The sequence below is a fragment of the Cebidichthys violaceus genome, unplaced genomic scaffold, assembly GCF_023349555.1.
Source record: "Cebidichthys violaceus isolate CVI_PGR_0920_01 unplaced genomic scaffold, fCebVio1.0.p SCAF_8, whole genome shotgun sequence".
Lineage (NCBI taxonomy): Eukaryota > Metazoa > Chordata > Actinopteri > Perciformes > Stichaeidae > Cebidichthys > Cebidichthys violaceus.
The window spans coordinates 490,402-516,031 of record NW_027176964.1 but is presented as its reverse complement, the minus strand read 5'-3'; the positions used below and the strand labels follow the sequence as shown (position 1 = coordinate 516,031).

Sequence of the window (25,630 nt, the reverse complement as noted above, 5' to 3'; positions counted from 1 at the left end):
CGAGTCCCTGACTCCTTTCAGACACTGTGTGTTCGAGGTAAACTTTTCCTTTTGCCCCGGAGAGCCCCGGAGCACTGGAGACCTGCCTTTTGTGACGGGGGGGATTAGCTGGAACGGTTACTACGTTTCTCCAAATTGCAGACCACCTGGTAGCATTCATGCAACCCTCCTCCATGAAAGGGCCTCCTTGGGCAGGAACAATGAGCGGGATTACTCCGCTCATTGTTACACCGGGGCTGGAACTTCTTTTTCCCCAAACACCTGTCCCCCAAATTAGACAGGTTTGAAAAAAACATGTTCATGACAGAATTCAAAGATTCAAACTAACATGAGTGTGGTTTGGCAGACTGGAGACTTGCCAATGGATGGATTGTCTGCCACTCCATTTATTATGCTATTGATGCATAAGTGTAGTGCAAGAACATACTAATTCTATTTGCCTCAATATTTTTGGTGTTCTTAATTGGATTGAATTCACAAATAAAATCGCATATCATCCAGGCGCCTTTCATACGATAAGGGAACTAAAAGCACCAGAAATTTGGTCAAAAACAGAAATTGGCTCTTTGATGTCAGAAGAAACAATCTGGACTTGGTGCCTTTGTGTGGTCCGGCTCCAGATGAACTCAATTTAGAGGGAAGGCTTTGGGATGACTTTGGAAAGCGATTACAAGATTCATAAATCACCGCGGCAAAGGTGTCACCATCTGACTCTTTTATGGGACTCTTGCTAACTCCGTCCAATAACAAGTTTCCCCTGTAGTTATGCCATCATAACAAATCATTGAAGCGATAGCGGCTAGCCAGGCTCCTAATTGTCTGTTAAGAATTCTGTGAGCTGTGTTCTTTTATTGAAGCATCTCTGTCTTGGAGAAGTGATAAGATGCCAATACGCTCCTCTATAAAAGTACTCTTTGGCAAAAGGCACAAACACTTTGCTTGGCCGTCAGGGTAGCTGTGAGGCTGTTATATCTGAAATCGCAGTTGACTTCAAGATTTTTGACTGTGTCTGCATGAATCCAGAAACCTCCATCAGACGGAGGAATGCTCAGAAATTGCCGGCAGAATAATTTTCTTTTCAGTATTTTTTTTATTTCACTTTAAAGGTCATATATAAACAGTATGAAGCACAAAAAAATTATATTTTTTGTATTTTTGCAGAATTTTAGATTCTACTAAATAAACTCATCTTAATATTTAAAGCGCTCAATGGGGGTGATTTATATAAGGCTGTTCCCTTGATTCCATTGAGAAAATATATCATTTTCGTATAGAAACAGCTTATTCTGCAGAGCAATTAAGTGTTGATTAACTGTCAATTTTACCATGAAGGTAACCGATAAATAAACATTGCGAAATAAAAAAATTAAAAAAAAGATTTTATGCCAAGTTTTAGACATAAATTAGACATCCTAAACCTCTTTTGTCCCCCTCCCCCCTCCTGAAATATATCTCAGCCATTATTCTAATGTCCAGCTGGTATTTAGGCGCAGGGCGTCTGATGGCTCCCTGGCCACCTCACAAAAAAGACAAAAAAAGAAAAGTTGTTTATCTAAATACTCTCTGAACAGAAGTTGATTTTAATCTCCGAGCAGAGCTTAATTTACTCACCGCGAAGCCATTTGCATCTCGATGAAAAAGCAAACGCAATCGCCAGCTTTCTGTATATAACTCTACCTGCTTTCCACAGAATGGGTGTGAGCACAAGCAGCTCACCTTTTGCTCCATCTGGCTTTATGTTCAGCTGCTTCTCTGCACACCACAAACCTCCTATAGGGTAAATATAAATCATGATCAGCTCGCTATATCCTCAGACATTCATTACAAGGAAATATGAAAGTAAAAGGTGCTATCTCCTTGCCGTTTGCTCTTTATTATACATAAACAGAAAACACTTAGCATGTAAAATTAATGTGAAAATTATTCCCGGGGTAAACTATAAACACAGAAGTTACCCCGCACATTTACCCTTTTTTTCTCCTTCCCCTAGATCAGAGTGTAATTGCCAGTAATCAGGTCTGTTTGCTGCTGATAAAACCACTCTGAATGCGAGGAACCCTCTTTGTGTGATGACTCAATTATGCCAGAAGTGGCTCATCAAACCTGGCCCATCAGCTGCTTTAATAAATAAGGAGGAAAACTTGCTGCAGGCGCATTATAATTCCATTCATTCCATAATTAAATCCATTCCAGTTTTAACCCTTCACTCAGTGTGCTTCTGGAAGAGGAAACAAAAACAAGGAGAGAGAGGGGGGGGGGGGGGGGGGGAGGGTAGGGGAGGGGGATACACACCAGACAGTGACCTTGCACAGAGCACCCATCCGTTCCCTATAATTCAAAATGATACTGTTGAAGAAAAGGTTAAGAGAAAAAGACTCGAGGAGAAAAAAGGCTGGGAATCAGGAGAGATGCGGCTCCTGTGTGTTTTTTCTTTTATGTATGCATTGTTTCCACACACAGCCTTAGACAGTAATTATATTAAAAGAGTAATCTAATCATAACAGTTGGTTGGTTGAGTGTGCAGCACTGACATTTTGAAATCTTATTTTGTGTAATCTCATTTGCCTCTATCATCTCGCCTGTACCCCTCTATCTAAAGGAAATGTAAATAATGTAATTAATTTTATGGTCTCCAGAATCTTACTTTGCCACTGTGGCCTGCTTTATTGGTTTCAGGATGAGGTATCAGCCCAGTGAGTTTTTTTACTCCATCACAATAATGTCTGTGTTAATTACATGAGAGCGTCCCAAGTGCACGGATAAGCTGGGAACAAGGGGACACAAAGACTCAAGGTCAGTGATGAATATCCACAGCAGCTGCACGGCATTAATAAGGCATTATATGAAAATAATAATAATAGCATCACTTACAACAAAAAAAAAAAAAAAAACACGAGAGTGTGGTGAGAGTAATGTCAGGAGCGCCGGGATGTTTTACAGATATTTTCCTCTCCACCGTCTCAGCTTGGATCCTGCCTCCCTGATAATGGTGCGAGGCAATGGTTATTCATGATTGCTGGACTGGGAAGGTCCCTCTCTTTTTTTTTTTCTACCCCCAGTCGCAGCCCATTCTCTCCTCTGTGGTGGGAATGCTAGCAGATGGGGTTAGGGGGGAATGGGCTGGGCTCAAGGACAGCTAGCAGCCAGATTAACACATAGAAAATCTCATAGACACTCAGCATCAGGCTGCCTCCTTTCCCCCTGAGAAATCTGCCCCAGACGCAGGGAAGAAGGTCCTCTGAGAAGCATTATTTGTGTTGGACTTGGGGTTGTGTGTATGAGGAGGGAGGGAGGGAGGGTGGGGTGCATAAATATGATTCAGCAGATGACGAACCAGCTCAAATAGTAGAGAGTCTTTTTTCATATGCTAATGAAACCGAGTGAATAACCCTCACTCCCCCTCCTCTTCTTTTTTCCCCCAGTTTTGTTTTTCCGGGGAAGCGCTCTGTGAGCTATAATTAAGAAGATGTTGCCTTTTTTTTTTTTTTTTTTTTTTTTCAAAAGCTAACAGAAATAAATAATTCCATAATAAGATCTGTGAAGTGAAGAGGCTTAATGTACTCATTGTGTTCATCCTTGTTTTCCCTCTTGGATGTTTTGTATTAATTAGAAGCAAGCAATTTGATCTCTGTCATGCAATCAATTTGCATCGTGTTCCTTATTCCACGTGAGGTATTAATATGCTCTTTCCACCTTTTTCACATCCATGTCTCTACGTTATGAAAATGTAACAAACATGGAGACGTACCATTGATTTAAATACGCGCTGAAAAAGTTGCAGGTTTTTATAAACTTGTCCGTACCCGGTGTGTGTTTTTTTCTTCTGTTACAGATAATGAATTACATGATCACCTCCTGAGAGATTACAAGTGTGAAAGCATCAACCAGCGTGGAGAGTGCGGATCTGGAATCTTATCCTACGGAGCGCTCGGAAAACTACAATCAAAGGTAAATAATCGGACGCAGAAAAGGGATTGAATATGACCTACAGCGTGAAAATAACTTTCGCAGTGATTTGTATAAGTAGCATGCTAAGTGGCGGAGCGTCACTGCTCCTTTGACCACAAACTGAGACTGTTTTTGACTTCTATAGAGCTGTGGGTGGCTGCCACATAATATAAAAAGGTATTGCTGAGTCTGCTTTTTCTGAAGTGATGGCTGATAGTTGTCAGGTTGTCTCAGCTAGTTTTGTACCCAATAAAACTTCCTTTGAAACCATAATACCAAGTTTATATTTCGTCTTTAAAGGACCATACCAGTGTTTTAACAGCATACGCTGCTATAACACACTGCCTAGAGGGCTGGAAAATACAGTAAACATACAGATTAGATCAAATATGAGACGACATATAAAATCCAACGCTTTGGAAAATGCTAAGCAGTGACGTGCAGTGAACATGCTTTGTAGTAAAACATGCTAGAACACCTTAAACATTCTACTCTGTGGCCTTATTTCTGTGGTGCTGACTGTTGGACGAGTGATCAAACAATTGTTTCTGTACAACATTTTTGTAAATAGTTGGCAACTACACCAAGTGTAATGCCAGAGAACACAGAAGGATAGCTGAGGAAACGGCATTAAGATGGAAACGCGCATTGTTTTAATTTTTAGGTAAGAAAAGTACAGTACTTTTCTGTATTTACACCGTCAATCATCAAGTTATGTGAGTTCTTACGCTGGAATGAGACATTTGTTAAGTAAATGTAATTTTATTTTAAATATAACTCCCCTATTTAGCAGATATAATGATGTTTTAAGTGCGTATTAATCTATAGTGTTTGTAAACATTTATTACTTTCCCTATAGAAAGATATTTTACATTATTACAACTGAATACGTCATTGATTATCTTACACACCAGTTTCCACTTATTGCTGCCTGCAGGAGGCGTTAATGTGTTATAAACCATTTATTAAGAGTATACACAGTATGCATGACGGCTGAAAACGGGGTTAAAGTAAATTCTTTTTTATTAATTTACACTAAATATAGCATTCTGTATTTAAATAAAATACTTCACCCAAAAGAACTTTCATACAATAATGATTAAAAAGGTAAATTATTTAAAGGCCTCAGTGATATTGTGCAGGGAACGCCACATAAAATCTCTCATTTGACCCTGAATGCATCTATTTGTTCTGCTTTTGTAAACACACAGCGTCACATGTTTGTCCACGTTGTTGCCATGCCAGGACTACCTGTTAGTACAGCACAGCGTCTACGGAGGCCCTCCTTGTTCTCCGGTTACTTGTCACTTCTTGTTACGTGAATTAGATATACAGTAGCCTCTGCTTTGTCCAAAACCTGCCGGTAGGTTTCATCATAATTATGTCAGAAAGACACACGTGACTCAATTTAAAAGCAAGACTATAATATGTGAAACTGGACACAAGATATGTTGAGCAATAGTCGGACGTACAGTTCAGCGCAGTGGTGTTTCACTGATTAAACTGACCATTATAGGTGATTCCTGTAGCATTGCGTTGTTTTTCAAATTAAATTATCGCATGATGTTTATATTATCATTATTAACATATTTTCTTAATTAATTCAGAGGAATACAAAAATACATAGAAGTAAAAATAAAATGTTTTGTTGTTGTTTAATGATACAATAGTTTTGAACACATTCGCAGGAGGAGGGCACTTCTAAAATGTCAAATGAAGAAAAAACAAAAAACCCACCACCATGGTAATAAACATGTGTGAGTCAGTGTTGATATTTCGGCACGCTGATAACGTCATTTGAACTTTGATTAACGTCCATGTTACAATCTCAGGTTGCGGGACGTAAGAGCAACGTTTTCGCCTTCAAAACAACAAATTCATCCAAAATGTTGAAACATGTCTGTGTGGAAAAGTGTTGCAAACTAATGAGGTACATTCGTTTTTACAGAATGTAATCTATAGTGTTTGGGAGTTGTTTGTCTCAATAGGCTGTAGTAATCAAAAGTAATGAACCTATTATGAGCAGGACCTCTGAGGGCCCGGCGTGGCATTAAGAGTGTGGCACATAAAAGGTTTATTAAAGGAAATTAAGGTCCATCACTGCCACACCTGCTCCCCTATTATAAATGTATGACAGGTCAGTGCCTTCAATCACAACAGCAAACGAGAGAGAGGAGTCATGTTTCCCATTACCAGGGAAAAGTAACAGCATATCCTATGACTCACAGATTTCACTGGCCTGTGACCACTATACGCCACCATCAGCCTGGAATAATTATGTTTAATAGGTTTTATTTGGGACCCACAAGCAACAGCCACCGAGAGTGGATGGATTTTTAGCAACTATTTTTGTCTAAACACACACACACACACACACACACACACACACACACACACACACAGCGAGGTGCTGTCTGCACTTTAATGTCATTATTTAGTGTCATTACATTTTTACTCACCTTTGAAACTTTTTGTTTCCCCCGAACGTTATACTTTGTGTGTTTGCATATTGCTGATGTTTGTTAGGAGCTCTTTGTGACGTTGTCATGCACACCTATTGATTTTAAGGCTCACAGGCTGAGGAAAATCTATGAAGCTTTTTGTTCCATTTCAAATAAAAGAAGTAAATATATTAAAATGTTTAGTGGCTCTTCTGTACTTTTATTTTACAGATGGATTCTGAAGGTGAGGAGCAAACCCTGAGAACATGTAACGGTAGCACAGGTGAGAGCAGGTTTTAGTTTGCTTTCAACTAAAAACACACACACACACACACACACACACACACACACACACACACACACACACACACGTTCCACTTATCGCCATGAGTTAGGGGTATCGGTTCAACAATCCAACTTTATAACTGTCAATTTTATGTATGATCTTACCGGTCTGAAGAGCACTGCACAGCCATTTCATTATTCAGAGGGGAATAACTTCATTAAAATTGGAACACTGGCTCAAATTAGTTAAGGAGTGTGTATATATTGTGTGATTGAAAACCTCTAGACTGGATGTGTCATTATGCAAGTGTTCAGGGCCTCTGAGGCCCGCCTGCTCACGCTGGAGCTATTACTACATCTAGGGGAAAAAAAAAAAAAGAAAAAAAAAATCATGAAAAGTGTTATTATTGGTTGTGCTTCATGGGAGTAGGGCTAGAACTTGTGAATGAGATTCACACCGGGCCCCTGGGAAAATTGATTTAGCCTTTTTAGATCATGTTGTCAAAGGATGAGCTGCCGTTGGTCTCCCAGAGAACGAGCAGACTGAATGAAAACCGTTTCAGATCAATGGCGGGACCACTTCTCCATCCTTGTGCTGATTATACCCGATGGCATTGTAAAAGAGAATAAAAGGTTAAAGCAGTATTAACCCAGGTGGCATCATCCCTAAATCATTAGCTACAGAACAAATATTTACAGAACATTGTAAAAAAATTTCATTAGCAAAATCGCCCAAAAGTAGTGAGTCGGTTTGAACCTTTGATGTAGAATAAGTCGACAGATGCTGCGCTGCTGTAGTGGAAATGTAAACATGACGTTTTATCTGTTCTTTTTTGGCTTTTATTTCACAGGGCTGGCCGACTGCACCGCCGAGACTCACAGGTGAAACTTTATGACGTGAATGTTCTCATCTTCATTCCAAAAAGGAAATATTTTCTGTCCCAGATCATTTATGAGACTCATTTCTTCTTCTTTTTTCATAAAACTTCATAAAAGAAAGTCTCAAATTTTAATGGGTTTTTCCGTTGACCCCTGCTGTACCTTCTTGTCCGTTCCCCTCTACCCCTCCAGCCCATATGGGTCCATGGCGAGGAAGAGGAGTGCTCAGGAAGGGGTGCAGGGCGCCCCCGTCAACAAGAGAAAGTCCCTGCTGATGAAGCCCCGCCACTACAGCCCCAGCGAGGCATGTGAAGAGGAGAGCGAGGACCTGGCACCGCCACAGGACAAAGAAGAGCTGAGGAACATTGACACTCCAGCAGGTAAACAGATGTCCTGTTGTTTTGTCTGTTTTGATGAACAATTGACGCTGAATTTTAAAATCCCATCTGTTGCATTCATATTTCCCTCCCTCTGCCATCAGCCAGCAGCCGCAGTCATTGTGCAGTGGAAGTGAAAGACTACACTGCTGGGTCCACATTAGTTGTGTCTCACGTCCACAAATTGAAGTTTTGACAGCTGATCTGCCATGATATTTTTGGCGTGGCTTTACCCTCTTTTGATGAGGCCAGATTTCAGACCCCTCATCTGTCCTTTTTCAAAAGCCAGTCCAAAACCCATTGAATCCATAGAATGAACCGCTGAATGGGGGAGTGCACCAGTTCACTTTGATTTAAATTAAACTTCCTCCGTTCGTTGAAACTGAATTAACACTGAAGTCGCCTATTGTGAAAAACAAATGAGGCGTCAACATTGCTTGGCGTATGTTTTAATGTTTAACCGTTTTTTTTTTTTTACTAAACCACACACAAAAAAAAAAAACAACAGTTAAAAATTGTTTGCCTTCACTTATGCCACTCTCCTTTTTCCACGAGCGAAAATGTTTTCTTTTTTCCTAATGAATCGAATTTTGTGCATTTTGGCAACAATGTTTGTAGCGTACATGTGCATTCTCGCCCACTATAATCTGCACTGATTTGGTATATTTTTAACGATGTAACTAAGCAACAAACGTAATTGTCCCTTTCAAAAGCTTTTGTTAGGCCCTCTAACACAGTCTAATACATAATTAGGCATAATGTCTACAGCTCATTATAGTACACATGTGTGTAGTTAAATGGACCAGGAGAGTAGCTCACTGAATTGTGTGGATTCATTGGAAATGGAATGTATTTGTTTCCTGGGTTCATATTACATTACAATTATCTAAGTAATTCACTGTGCATCATCGGTTTGTCCTTTTGTTGTGGATTCTAGATACTTTTTCTTTTCATCATCCAGAGTTGATTGACAGCTGTATATTTTCTTTATTTGAACCTGATATTCAGTGGACCAGCTTTAAAACTAAATGCTGGCAGAATAAATAGAAGGAGTCTGAAGAGTGTCAAATGAACATGTGTATTGATAAACAATTTCAGAACATATTTTGCTGTTATTGTCAGATTTGGGGGCTATTTTCTGCGAAAAAACAAAAATTGGACAAGTGGACTGGAGGCAGTAAGATTTTTTTTTTTTTTTTTTAGTGTGTTGCTGTGGGAAGCTGGTTATATCTGCATTTTAACAAAAAGGGAGAAAAATAAGCCTCTCGTTTGGTCGAGCCACACTGCGTTCAACTCCAGCCAACTGCAGCCCTGCTGCAGAGTGCTGGTAATGGCTATTCTGGAGTACAAACTGTTCACCTGTTCCAACACACAAACCACCGGAGGGATCCAAGTTTTTTTCCTCCATCTCTTTCCTTTTTTCACCGCACTTCTGTGTCTCTGCGCTAGTATGTATGTGTGTGTGTGTGTGTGTGTGTGTGTGTATAGGCCTGTGTGCTAGTGTACGCGGCTGTGTCAGGCCGTGGAGTCCATCTGGATGAAAAACAAAACCCTTGTTGCTCGACTCATAAATGTAAATACGTGTAACTGGCTTTAATTTTTCATTCAACAGGGTTTGTCTTTAAACGCCTCTTTTCATATATAATATTTTCACAAAATGCATCAAATCATCAACTTCCACTGCATTTAAATATATATACGTATATATATATATATATATATATATATATATATATACACACATATACATATATACACATATACATATACATATACAAACATATACATACATATATATATATACATAGACAAAAAATAGTTTGTCTATTTGTTATTAGTGCCACATATTTTGTTAAAGCTCTTTTGGCGAGGATTAAGTTCTCGTGCTGCTCCCACTAATAATAATAATAATAATGTATCTGTATCATCCTAAACATTGTGTGATCTGATTCTCACAATCCATCAATCTATCCATCTTCTCAACCTATCGAATATCTCTGGTGTCTGGCCACTTAAGAGGATCTGGGTCCACAGTCCAGCTCTGAAAGTAAAAACCCTCACAGTCCAAAGAGCCTTAATCGAGCATAAGTTTGAATGCTTTTGGAGGATCAAGAGAGATTTTGTTGAATCAATCCAGATGATAGCTTCCCATTGTTAATCACTGACCATGACTTAATATAATCAGTGGTGTTAATAAAGTGTTGTTTCAGATGCACTTAGGATAACCCTAACCCTCTTTGTCCGTTCCACTGATCAGGCTTTCGGCGTCGCACAATCTTGTGGCTTTCTGCACATGTGACCGGGATTTCTGGATTTATGCTAAAAGATAGACGGCAAAAGGTCAAAGGCAAATTAAATATTTGAGAGCACTTAGCAAAATAAGCTAGAGAAAAGAGATTATATGAAATGACCAATTAATGTGAAATTTAAGAATCTATATTTCATTAATCTGCAATAATGCTGCTACATGCATCACATATGTGGCATCTCATCACACCCACAAGGACTTGAAAACTCAGAAGTCAGGAATTTAATGAGTCATCTTCCAAAAATAGATACTTGACATTAGAAAAAAACTCTCTAATTCTCTAGAACAATCAATTAAATGATCTACTAATTATTTCCTGCATCATTATGCATTTTAATGGTCTATTATGGGTTGTTAATATTCTACTCTAAAATAATAAACTATGTGCCAAATTTAGCTGAGCAACATCCACATAACTATTTACTTACTTAAAAACAGAGTTTAAAACATCGATACAAATGATTAATTCATTTTGCACACGGACATATACGTTAAATTGACTCGACATTTCTCTTATTTCTGACATTTAAAGCTATTTTTCAACCACTTCTTTCAAGCTTCTCAGAACTATTTTCTGAAGAAACAGCGGTTGAATTAGAGATACACATTCCTATGTAATTTTATTATCTAATCACTTGTATTTTTCAGCAATTTTGGATCATGTTCACCAAGTAATGCCACTCATTACTGTGGACACTGTTAGCCGTTGTGCCTTTATCGTTTTTTGTAACCAAAATCAATCAGTTTTTAAGGTGTATAGTTGGCTTCCCCTAAACCAAACTGTGCCGCTCAGACAGCAGCAGCTAACAGAGATTTCTCTCTTTTATCTTCGTGTTTGTAGTTTCCTCCATCTGTGTTTTCAGGAATCCTCTTCACTTTCCTTGTTCATATCTCTAGAAACAACTATTTATGTGTTTTTAAAATCCGTTCTCTGTGCAGATGACAACATGTTGCCGTTTGGGTTGCACTTAGAACTACACATACTTAATGAAAAAAATGAGTTCACTGTCCACGGCACCGTCAATCCTTCTGTAATCTTGTCCTAAATCTATATCGGGTTGCTGCTCCGATTGGAGACACAAGAAAACAATTGTGTTTCTCATCTCCAGGTTTCATGTTCAACTAGCAGACAGAAGCGTCATATATATGTTTTCTAAAATATGCTTGAGGAATTGCTTGGAAATCTTGCAACCTTATGATTATCATTTTGCGACATGTGTTCTTCTAAATCCTCTAGGTTATAAAAAAACATGTTTTTCCTCAAGATAATATTTGTAGAAAAGTAACAGAATCTAAAACCTTTAAAAGGATTTAGAGAAGATTATCGTCGACATACAATTCTTATTATGTGTGTGATCGAGGGGTCACCAAAGAACATGTTTGGTCTGTTAAGTCTTGAAAACACATAAAATAATAAAGAATTTCCTTGTTGTTTTAGATGGGAACTTAAGTGCAATCAATGGAGTTGCCTACAACAATGGCTGCCACGACGCGGCTGCAAAGTCCAGCGATTCTCTCGGATGGTCAGAAATCACATCCGATGGCTCTCCGCAGTGTGAGCCGGACGCATCCGAGCCTCTGATGGATGAAGAGGACGAGGAGCTCCTTAACAATGAAAGAGAAGACCAAAGTCAAGACAGGATGAGCGGGACGTCGTCGCCGCAGAGTCCGTACGAAGACATGAGGGAGGCCGAGTGGGAGCCTCTGTCTCTGTCTGCCAACTTAAACGGCTCCCACTGCAGCCCCTCCAGAGCCTCTGAAGACCTCTCGGGCAGGAACGGCCACGTGAAAGAGGAGCCTCACATAGAATTGGGTGGTCCGGTGGGTCGGGCGGGTATTCTTCAGGCTGAGGCGCTGAGATACAGGCCGCTCCCCGCGGAGGAGGACAGTGAGGGGGAGGCGGAGGTGGAGAGGCCGCCTCAGCTGGACGGCTGGGCTCTGGGCCTCCACGAAAGAGGCCTGGAAATGGGCCGAGGGAGGGTGAACTTCAGCCTGTTGGAGCAGGCCATAGCTCTGCAGACGGAGCAGAGGCAGGTCCTGCACCACGCCTACAGGGAGATGGACCGGTTCCTCATGGAGCAGATGACCAACGAGAGGAGGCACCACAGGATGATGGACATGGACAGCAGGCTCAACTATCATGGAGGAAAAGGTAACAATATGGAGGGAAAGACCCGCGATGTAAGATGATCTAAAGACAATCACAAAAGGAGCGATCGGTTTTCACCAATGTACCTCCATCCGGCATAAATCAGACGGACCACTTGTGATTTGGATGATTAGGTGCTCGTAAAAAACAAAAACATTAAAAGGAATAAAAGAAGCAAAACGCATGGGAGGGGGTATATCAGAGAGAGGAAATCCTCTTAAGTACTAAAACATTTTGGCAACAAGTGAAGTAATAAATGACTAAAATAAAGAAGAATAAAATTTTCTGATGGAATTGCTACTACTCAGAATATTGGATTTTGATAGGAATCAACTGGATATTTAACCATGACCATAAGTCTTAAATCCTCCTAAAGTACCTCTCATGTTTCCCTCTGATTCTTCAAATCACTGCAGCTAAATGTGTAATCCGAGATGTAATCTTTCGATGGATGGGCATTAAGAAGTGAATGTTGAACTGCAGCCTTAACTAAAATGGCAGATTAATAGATGCATTTTGTGAAAAAAAGTGTCTAGCTTTGCATGATATTTCAATCTGTTGACCTATGTACAATATGTGCGCAGGAAAGTGCAAGTGCATTATGTGTCTGTTTCACTTATTTCTACATTTCTTGATGGAACACACTTAAAGACAGGAAGGATTTGGTACATTAAGGCAGTAGTACAGTGGTTGTATTATATGTATTTATGGTGAAATCTTGTTTTACTGTGTGCGCAGATTCTCCACGCACAGATAAAAAGGACATAAAGTGTCCGACCCCTGGCTGCGACGGCACTGGTCATGTGACCGGCCTGTACCCACACCACAGGAGTTTGTCTGGGTGTCCTCACAAAGTCAGAGTTCCTCCAGAGAGTAAGTCACACACACACACTTCTGTTTTTAAATAATGGATGATTTATACTTGTAAAAACTGCCAGTTGAAGGATTTATAATCAGTCACAGTAATTGAAATCCTCTTAGCGCGAACCCAAAGACAAGAAAGACCTGCTTATACATTTAGTTCAATTCAAAAGATGTGCACGAAACTTTTCAAATAAACTTAGGATTAAGGATTTCTTCTCCCTCTCTCTTTCTCTTAATGTGCTGTAATGTGTGAATATTGAATTCTTCTTCTCTTTTTTTTTTCTTTTTTTTTTTTACCCCTCACATTGGCGATTGTCAAGTCATTTCAATATAACTCAACAAAACATTCAACATTAAACAGTAATGTTACAAAAGGAACAGAAAAAGTAATTAACTTTTTCAAAAAAGCGCGTGCTCTTAGACTGGAGGCAGTATTCGCAAATCAAAGGGCTAGCTAACGCAGCATTCAAAAATAAATAGACAACTCCAACAAACTAATTGGAGAATATGTACAGAAAAGAAGTTTCTAAGGATACAGAGCGGACCTTTAACGACGCGTTTGTTTTGAAGAATATAATCGGCTGTCTTGTTACGCTCCTCTTTGCACTAAGCTATTTACATTTCAGGCACATTACAGCATTCCTCACAAAGCCTTTTGTTTTTTTTCCCCCGCTCCAGTTTCTGTAGGATCTTTACTCTATAGGCACTAATGTACCAACCAGTTACATAAACCACCATTTAAATATGTGAACATGTTTGTTTTATTTCCAAAATGCTCTGTGTGTATTTTGTATTTAACGTCTTATAATCTTCCAGCTTGATTATGTCTCACATGTTGAATTATTTTGGGCTGATGTCCCCTCTCTGTCCTCGTCCCCTCAGTCCTGGCCATGCATGAGAACGTCCTCAAGTGCCCCACACCCGGGTGCACAGGAAGAGGCCATGTCAACAGCAACCGTAGCACCCACCGGAGGTACGGCCACAGCGGAAAAGCCATTAGAAACCTGCACCCTGTTCATAGACCAGTTACGGTATTAGGCTAATGTGTTTGATTTCCCCCCCCCGACCAGTCTCTCAGGCTGCCCCATCGCCGCCGCCGTCAAAGTCTCCAAACCTCAGGACGAGAGCCTGAAATGCAGACAAACACCTGACCGCTCACCGAGGTACAGCGCACTGCCAGATAACACTGGGGGATTTTTCACTGCTGTCAATGTGGTCACATGTGCAGGACGATAATTACAACAAGCGGCCAGAAATCATATTAAGCTCTGGAGTGGACTGAAGTCGTAAAAGCGGAACTGAGGTTATGCAAAAAAGTGATAAACACTATTATTGTGGAGGGGAGTGTGTGGGATATTTTTATTCACTGATCCCAGCAGAACGCACGGTCTATTTTGAGCTTTCCAAGCAGACATAAGCAATGGTTACTGGTCCTGTGAGTTCCTCTCTATTAGAGATGATAAAAGAGCAGAACTCTTTGTTCCCTGTGGATATATCATGGGCAGGGTGCCCACTCCTACTATATTAATTAGTCTGGCAACCTGGCTGTGGATCTACAACACACATCAGATCCCAGACTATGTACAAAAGCACTGGCATCCCTGAATGGTTCAAAAACAACGTCTTTGCTTAACTGCTTAATATGAGCTTATTGGGCACTTGTTATTTCACAAGGTTTGCACAATAAAATTAAGTCTTTTTTTTCTCCCCCCCCCAATTTGTCTCCTGGTAGAGCCATCGGCTTGATAAAGAAGTTCGAGATGAACCAGTTGAACTACAGGCTCTCTCATCCAGTAGCAGCCTTGAAAACGAGCCTCACAAAAGACATGGACAAGTACAGCAGAATCCGCTTTGATTACGCCAGCTTTGATGCACAGGTCTTCGGCAAACAGCCTCTGATGGGGACCAACCAGGACCAGGAAATGCCACATTTCCCTGATTGTAAGTTTCACGTATTTTATTTGCGGCAAAAAAAAAAAGAAAAAAAGAAGCTATTTGTTAACATATGAGGGTGAATACAATTTTTTTGTCACATCTTTTAGGTATGCAGCCTTTGTTTTATATCACAGATCTACAATGAAATGGGAAGTTTATCCCGTTTTAACGGATTGCATCTATTGCTCTGTATCAGTGGCTGTTATAAATCAACCTGCAGCATTTTTTTCTATGTGCCATCAAGTTTAAATAGTAACACCCGGTGTGTCTCTGTAACTCTAACACTCGCTAATTATTTGTCTTTTAGCACCTCAGCAGTATCATGCCTTCCTCGGCGCTCCAGGTGGCGGCTTGCCCACCTCTGGTCAGCACAGCCCGCCGAGTCAGTTCAGAAAAGAAGACGGCCTCCAGGCCGCGGCAGCGACAGCCGCCATCCTTAACCTCTCCACCCGCTACCGGAAGAACATGGAGGCTGTCGCCGGCCGGCCCTTGGCAACCTCCACAAAGGTAATCAAATTAGACCACTTGGAAAGGTATTTAATGTGGTCATTTTAAAGGAACTCTGATTTGTGTATAAAAAGGGAAGACATCAAAAGGCAGAATTTGGCAAAGGGAGCTTGGCGCTCTGGTGGCAGACACACAAGGAGTTTGCTTCTCCATAAAGCTTTAATGTACACAAATGAATAGTTCTGTAATCACATCAAAAAGAAGAAATACAATCAGCCTTCTTTACCAATTACAACTACCCGTCAATTTTTTTAATAAAACATGTGGTACTGTATTTTGTTTCGACATCAGCTGGCATGTAAAAACCCTGAACTGTTGTCTGAAACTGCTTCTTGCCCGCTGCAGATGGCAGAGGATATTTTGCTTAGTTACATGATCCAGGATAGGCTGTGTGTCTACACCAGATAGCATTTAAAAGCATTTTCATGGATTAAGCCAATCAGCTAAAGGAGTTAACATCTGAAAAGTTTAATTCGCACAAATTCCAAACTCTTCTTGGAAGTGTGCTCGGGTCCAAAATCTCTTCTGCTGTCGCTAAATCTCCGAGGCGCCATTGTGTTCGGCTTTTTCCAAACTTCATGATTAATATTGATCGCATTCTGTGGGTTACATACGTGCACGCTGTACTGTAGATGATTCAAGGTTTCCACACCTACACAGCACAGATCCTTGTCTCCCAGCTTGTTGAGCTGAGAATGTGGCCCCGTACCAGGTACCAGCCCACTGAATGAATAAAACAGTGTTAGCAAGTTAATCATCTGTTCTCATTTACAGCTTAGTTGTCTTGGAGAGACGTAGAAAATAAAGAACAGCTTTCCAGTCTGAAAAAAAAAAGGGGGCCATATTTAGAGTGTTATATGTCGTCGGATGCTTTAACTTATCTGCATATGTATATTATGTGTTGAGATGTATCGCACACAAAAAGCACCACGTAGCTGGCCTTTAAAGTGTGAATACAAGCTGTTTCCTTTTACTTATTTCAAAATGCGAGACGCTTAAATCCTTATTAAATCAATAAAAGAAAAAAATAATAATCCTGGGTTTAAGTTTTTAGTTAAAAACTACATTTGAATCTTCATAAATCATAACAAATGTTGCACATCCTTCAGTTTTACACTGGTGTTATTTTGATTAGGTGCACACATCATCCAATGGCTGGATAATTTAAGTGGACAGCCACATCCAATGTTCATGCAAATCATCCCCTTTAATTAATTTGAAAAGCTCCCTTTTGTTTCAAAAAATAATAAATAATGATGTATAGGGTTTAATGGAACATATGCGTTGAATAATTGGTTTCATTTATGGAAACGGATTTCAGCATTTAATGAGGTAAAACTTTTAATACCATAAAAACAGCCATAAGTCATCATGCTACTGCGTTTCAGCACAAAAACGACAAACACATCTGTCAGCGGGGAAACTTATGCCACATTAAGCTTTTTAATTTTTGCTATAATAACGATGACCTAAAACCAGCAACCCCCCCCCCCCCCACACACACACACACCCCACCCCCCCAGCTGCCATCATGGTTGTGTGTCCTAGAAAACAGATGACACAGCTGTCACTGAAAAACTACACACCAGTGATTATTTTTTTTTTGTGTTCAGCAGAATTAACGCTGGCTTAGTTTGGTACTTTGTCTGGTGTGAGATAACCACTGTATGTATTATTTAAATATGTTTGTTTGCTCTGCGTTCCAAGTCATTTTTAAAGAGAAATGTTGTTGGGTTCAAGTATACCATATCGCTGCTGTCATATTAATTAGACATCGTGCCGTTTTATTTACATTCCCTTTTAGTGTAATTAGAAAATAGGTTCTATTTTTATCCCCTGATTCATTTGTTTTCTTGCGTTACTGTAGCACGCTCTGCAGTGATATGTGAGGCGTGCTTTGTTTATTGTACCCTTCTATACAACATGTTGTTACTGCTATGATGCGATTAAATGTTGAGGGTTAAACCTCTTTGCCCTTTAGGACATGCTCATAGAGGTGGATGAAAATGGCACCCTGGACTTGAGCATGAAGAAGTGCAAGGACAATGTGAAAGCCCCGACAAAACCCCCTTTGGACGACCCGCTGTCCCTTTCTGAGGCCGCTGTGGCCAAAGGCGGGAGCGTGCTCATCAGCCCCGCCTTCTACCAGCCGCTGTGTGAGAGAGACAGCTGGGACGGCCCCATCCCTGTCAACTTCAGCAAAGCTCACGTGTTACAGGACGCAGAGGTACAGGAACAAACACACAACCAGACACTTGGGTTGTGATCTAAAAATGTCAGATATGCAGGAAGTGCATGAGAACAGTGAGTTACCATGTCACCCAGCAAAGATGAGTCAGTTATACAAAGTGCAAATACAGTGATGAGATTAAGCAGCACAGTAACAGACAAGGTGGACAATAAGGTTCATGGTTTTAAGAAGGAGTTTATAAACGCTGAAGCTCTAAATGTTGAAATAATTTGGATTTTTCATTTTCTATCTGTTCAGTTTAACTGTGGAAATGATATATTAGTTTCCTCTAATATCTATCCCTTTACCCCTAAAATTGTTGCCAGATTACATAGTTTGTCGTACTTACATAGTGCTTGCCAACAGCGATTAAAGAAATAGAGTTTTCATTTTATTCATTTACCTTGTTGACCTAAAAGTTGTCGATTTTAGTCTGAAAATAGTAAAAGTAGTCAACTTTAGTCCAAAAATACTTGAATACACCTAAAAAAGTTTTGTAAGTGTCAAATTCCCCATATTTTATATTTTGTGACATTTTCTAAGACAAGGGACAATCTTCTCCTGTCAGATCTCTAAATCTAGAAAACAGATTAAATATGTTTTACACTGAGGACTGGTCTCCACATATTATTCAAGTACCAACATGAATATTAATCTGGGCTTTCCAGTTTTTCCCTTTCTTTATTTCACCTTTGGCACCCATTTGTAGTCGTTATGATAAGGAACAACCACATTTGACCTGCTTTTAGAAATCATAGCCAACATCTGGTGACTGCACAATCTTGTCTGTAGAGGAAAAAAAAAGGAACTCCATACGTCATGGCCATACCTCATGAATACTATGTGGATTAAGAATGACTCTAAATGGATGTATGGTTTACTAGAGTATAAGCATCTTTAAGCATAATCGCACTGTAACCCCCAGGGCTTGTGTTTTAAGAGTATTATACACTGCTTTTCATTAATTATTCACTTTTAGGTCATTGTCGATCAGATCGGTTTTAGTTCAGACAATGAAGGTCACGTTTTTTGTTTTTTCTTTCCTTTTTTCTGTCTCACCAGGAGGATTACGATCACATCTCTGTCCTGGAGGACCAACACTACAATGTAGACGGCAGCATGATGAGCCCCAAAGCCAAGCTGCTATTACGAGACGCAAAGAAAGAGCTTCTGAGGTGCGTCCCGTTAAAGAATGAAACCTCCCCGCTCAGCCGACTGTGCATAACGTGAGCTTCCCTTTTAGCTGGCAGATGGTCAGTATTAACGACACACCATAACTTTGCTTAAGTGGGACAGTTTGATACAAGTGAGCGCTGAGTTACACGTCATTGTAACTGGTGTGTCTGCAGGTTCATGTGGAGCAGAAATGTATCTATTTGAAAGTGAGTTCTCTCCCTGTATATCCCCGTACAAGCTTACAACTCTTGTAGTTAGAGTGCATGCTCTGCTGGGTATTCCTCCTGAGAATCACACCTCGAGAAAAAAAAAAAGTAGGATCCTCTAGTTTCTGCAGCACATCACTCCCCCCCCCCCCCCTTCAGTGACATTCAGAGACACCATTAAACCGAACGTTGAGCAACATAATAATAATTCTTCTACTAAACTTCCCCGCTGTACTAACTTTCCTCGATTTTAAATGCCCGTGAAAGAAAAGGTTCTCGGTGGAAGAGAAAGATTCAGTTGGAGCTGTGGGAACCGGAGTAATCTGTGTATTTAATGCTTTGTGTTCTCCTGCAGCTGTCCGACCCCAGGCTGTGACGGCAGCGGCCACGTGACGGGGAATTATGCATCACATCGGAGGTACCGTAAACAATTACGTCCTCATTAGCAGCAGATATATAGACAAGGGGGAAACAGTGCTGATTGTTTAATCATGTTGACACAGTTGCTGGCAGAGTTAAGGTTTCAAATCATATGTCACTTCCTTAAAAACATGCTGACACGAGAAAGCGTTCTCGTCAAGAGGAGGTGGAATTGTGTTTTCAAATGATCTTGTATGAGAATGCTTTGAGACATTGTATTAAGATTATTTAATTCAGCTGTGATCAAAGAGTGCATTAAAGTGACTGTTAGCTCTTTATCCTCTCCAGTGTGTCTGGATGTCCCCTGGCTGACAAAACACTCAAATCACTGATGGCAGCCAACTCTCAGGAACTAAAGTATGTGTTTGGGAAAACTGTTATTGTTGCTAAAGGATTTTGCACATTAAACTAGGCAGCCTGTTCTGGGTCAATGCTTTTCCCTTCCTTTACTTCCCCCTTCTACTTCAACACTAAGCATGATATTTCTATGCACGCCACATGAATGAAGCATGTTGGCGTTTGTACTACTTCTCTGCATATTAGCATGAACCCACCGCTCTCTGCTCGCAGTCTTTTGCTGTAAAAAGCACCTGGTCTCTGTGTCTCTCAACCTGCAGGTGCCCAACACCTGGTTGTGATGGATCTGGACACGTGACTGGGAACTATGCTTCGCACAGAAGGTAGCAGAGAAAAATCAACGCAACTGAGCATGAAATACATTTGTCAGATGCATGACATTCAGACAGATGGTGAAAGTCTCACTTTATGCCGCAAACATGCTGCACTTTTCGAATTCTTGTTTTTATTGATATTTTTTGGCTGCCGATTTCTCCAGCGACTAGACATTTATTGTGTAGATTTACAGCTTTAGATTTCAGACCTCATAGCGGCCTGTGACTACTTAGCTTTTATTTTTTACTCTTAAATAGATTTCCTCCATGTTAACCCATACTGTCGCCAATCATTTTTAGCTTGTCAGGATGTCCACGTGCCAGAAAGGGAGGTTTGAAGCTCACACCAAACAAGGATGACAAAGATGAGCAAGAGCTTAAGTAAGAGATTTTTTTTCCCCTCATCCCATGCTGTCATTTTTTTTTTTCATTTTTTTTGTTTAAAAAAAATAAATAAAAAGATAAAACATTGTGAAAATGCGTCATGCTTTTGTGCCCGGGGCATTATACCTGGAGGCCATTAAGTTAAACAAAGAAAATAATACTTCTCTTGTCGTAACATTAGTGAATTATTTTCTAAGGATTAGCAGCGTGTTTTTGTGGGATTTTTTTTCAGGGTTTTGTATTTTTCCTATTTTCTGAATGGAATATCTGGCTTATTACTCTCCACTGAGTGCTTTCTTTATAATTATAGTATATTAAGAAAACGTCGAATTGCCCGCTCCGATGGCATTGCACTCATTTGCAGCTTAATCATTGTCTGTGAAAGTGTTATTGGAAAAAAAAATAATGTAATTGATTTGCAGTTTAAATCCAAAGTCAGATATATGAGCCCTTGTTTACTTATACATCTGGACACAGATTTTTTTCTTTTTAATTACTAATGCAAGGGCATGAGCTTAGGAATTAGACTGGAATAGATCTCATACACATTAAGAGAGAAAGGGAGAGAAAAAGGGGAGGGTAGCAAATGTCCCTAGATTATTGTAAACAGTGGGCCATATGGCATGCCTCCATTGTCCCGATGCCTTGCATCAAGCTACCTACCTGTAGTAGATGTAAGTAATGGCACTGGTGTTGTTTTTGTCCTCTAAGTGCTGCTGCTGTCGAGTAACAAAATGCTGAAACAGGCTTTTTGCAGCAGCACTCTGCAGCATGTGTGCCATTTGTATCATCTCAGGTGACCTTTCACCTTTATCAATAAGGGAAAGGGTTCATCACCTCCAAATTACATTCTTTCGCATGAGGGGATACATGACAATTATCTGTAATTCATGTCACTCCATTACTGACCTGCAGGAAAAAAAAAAAAAAAAACAGGCCTGGAAATGCAACTGACAAACTCTTAATGATATTCAGCGTGACTTGTGCTTTTGTTTTCAAGCGCAAACATCAGCAACCTCCGAACGCACACGCTGAACACAGCGTCCGTTCTAACTCAAGTTTTAGTGGATTAGTAACTTATAGTTAATGCGATTATTTTTAGTTTTGGCGACTTCATTTTCAATCAGCATTTGGCTGGATTAATCAACTTAATGGTTAACAAATCTTCCGGTCTAGTTGTTGAAACAGAGGTTTTTTTTTTTTTTTTTTTTTTTTTTTTAATGATGTGGTTGTTATTTTACGAGCAGCTAAATGTCTTTGTTTTCTCTGCAGCACAGAAATGTTATTTAATGCAGGTTACTTACATGTTCCCTGTGTGAGTCAGCAGTGTTTACAACATGTATGGGTTTCTCTGGTAGGTGTCCAGTAATGGGATGTGACGGACAGGGCCATATATCAGGAAAATACACATCCCATCGCAGCGCGGGCAGTTGTCCACTCGCTGCCAAAAGACAGAAGGAGTCGTCCATCAATGGGCTGCCCTTTGCCTGGAAGGCCAATAAACAGGAACTGCCCCATTGTCCCTTGCCTGGCTGCAATGGCCTTGGACATGCCAATAATGTGTTTGCCACTCACAGAAGGTGAGGTCGCCTGTCCTCCATTTTATCTCTAAACAACGCTGCTGGTCGACATGTTGCATTCACAATCTCTCTTGATGCTGAAGTTTTGTGACATTCTCCCACCTAAAAACTGTCCTTTGTGACCTGCTGGACTACAGCTTGTCGGGTTGCCCACTGAACGCACAGAGTATTAAGAAAAAGCACTCGGAGGAGGAGATGATGACCATCAAGCTGAAAACCAGCAGTGGTAAGATACCCTGACATGCCGTGTGGTATTTTGCAGCTACATGTTATCTTGGCATTCAAAATACCAATATTTTCAGTTTGAACATGATAAATCAGATGATGTGCTCCAACTCAGGTGTTGAAAACAAAGAAGATATTCAACATTTGGATCATGAAATTAAGGAACTGAATGAATCCAACATGAAAATAGAAGCAGATATGATGCAACTTCAAACGCAGGTAAATATCTACTCTGACAAGTTTATTAAAAAAAGAAAGAGAGAGAGAGAGATCTTTGCTCGCTGAATTTGACGAATTCTTTATCATTTTATTTGCGTGTGTTTTTGTACCCGAAAGCAGATCTCGTCTATGGAATGTAACCTGAGGACAATTGAAGAGGAGAACAAGATGATCGAACAGCACAACGACAGCCTTCTGAAGGAGCTCGCACGCCTTAGCCAAGCTCTCATTAACAGTCTAACAGACATTCAGCTGCCTCAAATGGTACAGTAAGCCTTGACCACAGACTCCACTACAACTCACTATATCTAACCTGGAAGAAATATCATTTTCTGTGAATTGTCATTTTTTTCTGCTGTGCTGCTTTCACTAATAGTCAAACATGTTTTTGTTGCAGGGACCCATCAGTGAGCATAATTTTGAAGCCTATGTGAACACATTAACTGACATGTACAACAACTCGGAGCATGAATACTCTCCAGAGTGCAAGGCCCTCTTGGATAATATCAAACAGGCTATTAAGGGCATCCATGTTTAAGCTGTACAGCTACCAAGAGGTTTCTCCGACTTGGGATAATGGCACTAGATAGCTCTATTTTACTGAAGAGTGATGGCTTGGCTGCATGTATAAGACGAGGCTTTTGGAAATGTGTTTCCCGGTAAATACACTGCACTGAGAAAAAGTACCAGCCAGATTTGTAATGCTTTTACTGTTTCTGCATTCACTCGATATGTTTATCTTGGTGAGATTTTTACCCCTCTTGCACTTAATTATTTTGTATGGTTTGCTTGATTTTAATCTGTATCTGTTCATGTCATTCTTATATTATCGCTATTTATTATTATTATTATTATTATTATTATTATTATTATTATTATTATTATTATTATTATTATATTTGTTCATCAGTGTATTTATTTCCTCGATTTTTATTTATTCCTTGAATTGTAAATGCTTGATAATTAAGAAATATGTTTGACTTTCTGCACATTGTAAATTTACATAGAAGCACATTCCAATTTCATGGCATACTTTCGCCATCTAGTGTTGAAAAACGTATATTATTATTATTATTATTAAACCATAAGTTGGATCTCCCTTCAAAGTAAAAACCTACCAAAACGACTACGAATCAATATTTTTAAGCATTGCTTTTGCTTTCTTTATTGGAAACTGAATGTATGGTGAGACAAAGTGAACACTGAGATAAAAAAAAAAAAATGCAATGCAACTGTACTGTACCTTCTCCTTCTTAAACCAATAGCAGCTGAATGCAACCAGGAAGTGACACTGAGCAAAAATGCAACATCATTCGGTGAACTGAATGTCAAGATTCTGCTTTGCATAGAAGAAGAGTGCAACACAAATCAAAAATCCACTTTGTCAAGATGTCTTTTTTTAAATATAGATATTAAACTGCCTTCTGTGCACACACTTTGGAGTGTGCATATAGTATGTGCCTAAATGTATATGAATCCATAAAAGTATACGAGTACTATGTTTTGTGGTAGGACAGTATTATGTGGATGGTGTCTAATTTATTATACAGTACAATTATTTTCATAGGAGGAAACGTTCCTGATGACTGTTTAAATACCGTTGTCTCAGTAGCTGTAATCTCAGAGGCAGGTTTTGAAATATCACGACTGAGATTGAAAAGTCTGGTGTTTATTTTACCTTTTGCTAGCATGGAAAGGGAAAAAAAAGGAAGGAATGAATAAAAAAAAATAAAAACATCTATTCCTGTTTGATCTTAAACTGCTTACAAGCCTTAACATTTCAACCAGTCGTACAGTTTGAATATTCTTGTAACGCTTGGGGCAGATTTGAATAGTAGCTATTTCAAAAACCGAGCTGTCTACCACCGCAACTCGCATTTTGGTTTCAATCATTAAATGCAACAACAAAACAAAAAAAGAAGAAAAAAAGAAATGAAAACATAAGACAAATGGTAGTTGTTGGCATCAATTGCACTTTTGTATCTAATTATTTTGTATTTTTAGTTCAACGTACTGCCCTCCACTTCAACAGAAAGAGGGAAATGTGACACAGTCGTCGCATCACTGTTCTATACGGTACGCGTTAATCCCACAAGAAAAATGACCCAGTAATTCATTTGAGCAATACATTTTTCATTTCTGCAAAAAGAAGTCAAAGAAATGTAGCCTAGGACAATTCGAAGAGAAAAAAATGTAACAGCAAAACAGCCAAATTACAGAAAAATAAGACCCGATTTTATCCAAAAACTCATTGTTTTAAAGAGTTTTGATCTTTAAAAAAAAATGGAATCAAATTCTTTAAACCTAGCAATCCTTAATTTATAATTTCGTATATTTAATTCCTATACCACACATTGTTTGCTCAGGAAGTTTTGTGAATAATATTTATTTTTCCCTGTTAGTATTCGATGTTTTGTAATGTGAAATGCTTTTTTTGTGGAACGATATTAGTATGATATGAAATTGTATTGTATTTTCTTTTAAATTAAAATGTAATGCTTTTTTTCAGTTGAAGTAGTTTGTAAATTGAAAACTTCCTATTACTTTTACTATTTCATAATAAACAGATATGCGCTGTGTTGTACAGTTTGTGTATGGTAGAAATAAACTTTTCAAATGGTTGTGTGGTTTTCTCAAAGCCTCTGTAGTCTGAAGTAAGGTCTCACATTTCCTTATGCATTAGCACCACCTCGTGGTGAATGCGGGGTACTACATCTAGAGGGACAGGGAGTGGTCAATGGAGTCCAGATACTAACAGCTGCTGGGGTTAGAAATCATAACAAAGGTTTAAGATGCTGACCGTGTAACGGTAACGTCCCAGTGCAG

General features: G+C 39.6%; 1 protein-coding gene across 5 annotated transcripts in view; it reads left to right on the top strand.

Moving 5' to 3' along the window:
- The window catches only part of st18 (ST18 C2H2C-type zinc finger transcription factor), a 40,894-nt gene extending 15,523 nt beyond the window's left edge, over positions 1–25,371 (top strand). For 3 of the 5 annotated variants that reach the window (XM_068701982.1, XM_068701979.1, XM_068701984.1), the window contains 21 exons: positions 3,833–3,948; positions 6,621–6,672; positions 7,526–7,556; positions 7,746–7,933; positions 11,677–12,390; positions 13,126–13,260; positions 14,134–14,224; positions 14,322–14,414; positions 14,984–15,192; positions 15,494–15,693; positions 17,675–17,920; positions 18,986–19,098; positions 19,661–19,723; positions 20,014–20,082; positions 20,343–20,405; positions 20,697–20,777; positions 22,139–22,360; positions 22,498–22,586; positions 22,701–22,804; positions 22,922–23,068; positions 23,202–25,371. In XM_068701982.1, the coding sequence (XP_068558083.1) occupies positions 3,833–3,948; positions 6,621–6,672; positions 7,526–7,556; positions 7,746–7,933; positions 11,677–12,390; positions 13,126–13,260; positions 14,134–14,224; positions 14,322–14,414; positions 14,984–15,192; positions 15,494–15,693; positions 17,675–17,920; positions 18,986–19,098; positions 19,661–19,723; positions 20,014–20,082; positions 20,343–20,405; positions 20,697–20,777; positions 22,139–22,360; positions 22,498–22,586; positions 22,701–22,804; positions 22,922–23,068; positions 23,202–23,342 (3,167 nt within the window). In that variant the 3' untranslated portion in view covers positions 23,343–25,371. The remainder of the gene's footprint in view (positions 1–3,832; positions 3,949–6,620; positions 6,673–7,525; positions 7,557–7,745; positions 7,934–11,676; positions 12,391–13,125; positions 13,261–14,133; positions 14,225–14,321; positions 14,415–14,983; positions 15,193–15,493; positions 15,694–17,674; positions 17,921–18,985; positions 19,099–19,660; positions 19,724–20,013; positions 20,083–20,342; positions 20,406–20,696; positions 20,778–22,138; positions 22,361–22,497; positions 22,587–22,700; positions 22,805–22,921; positions 23,069–23,201) is intronic. The other 2 variants (XM_068701981.1, XM_068701983.1) reach the window with 2 other exon arrangements.
- The last annotated feature ends 259 nt before the right edge of the window (positions 25,372–25,630 follow it).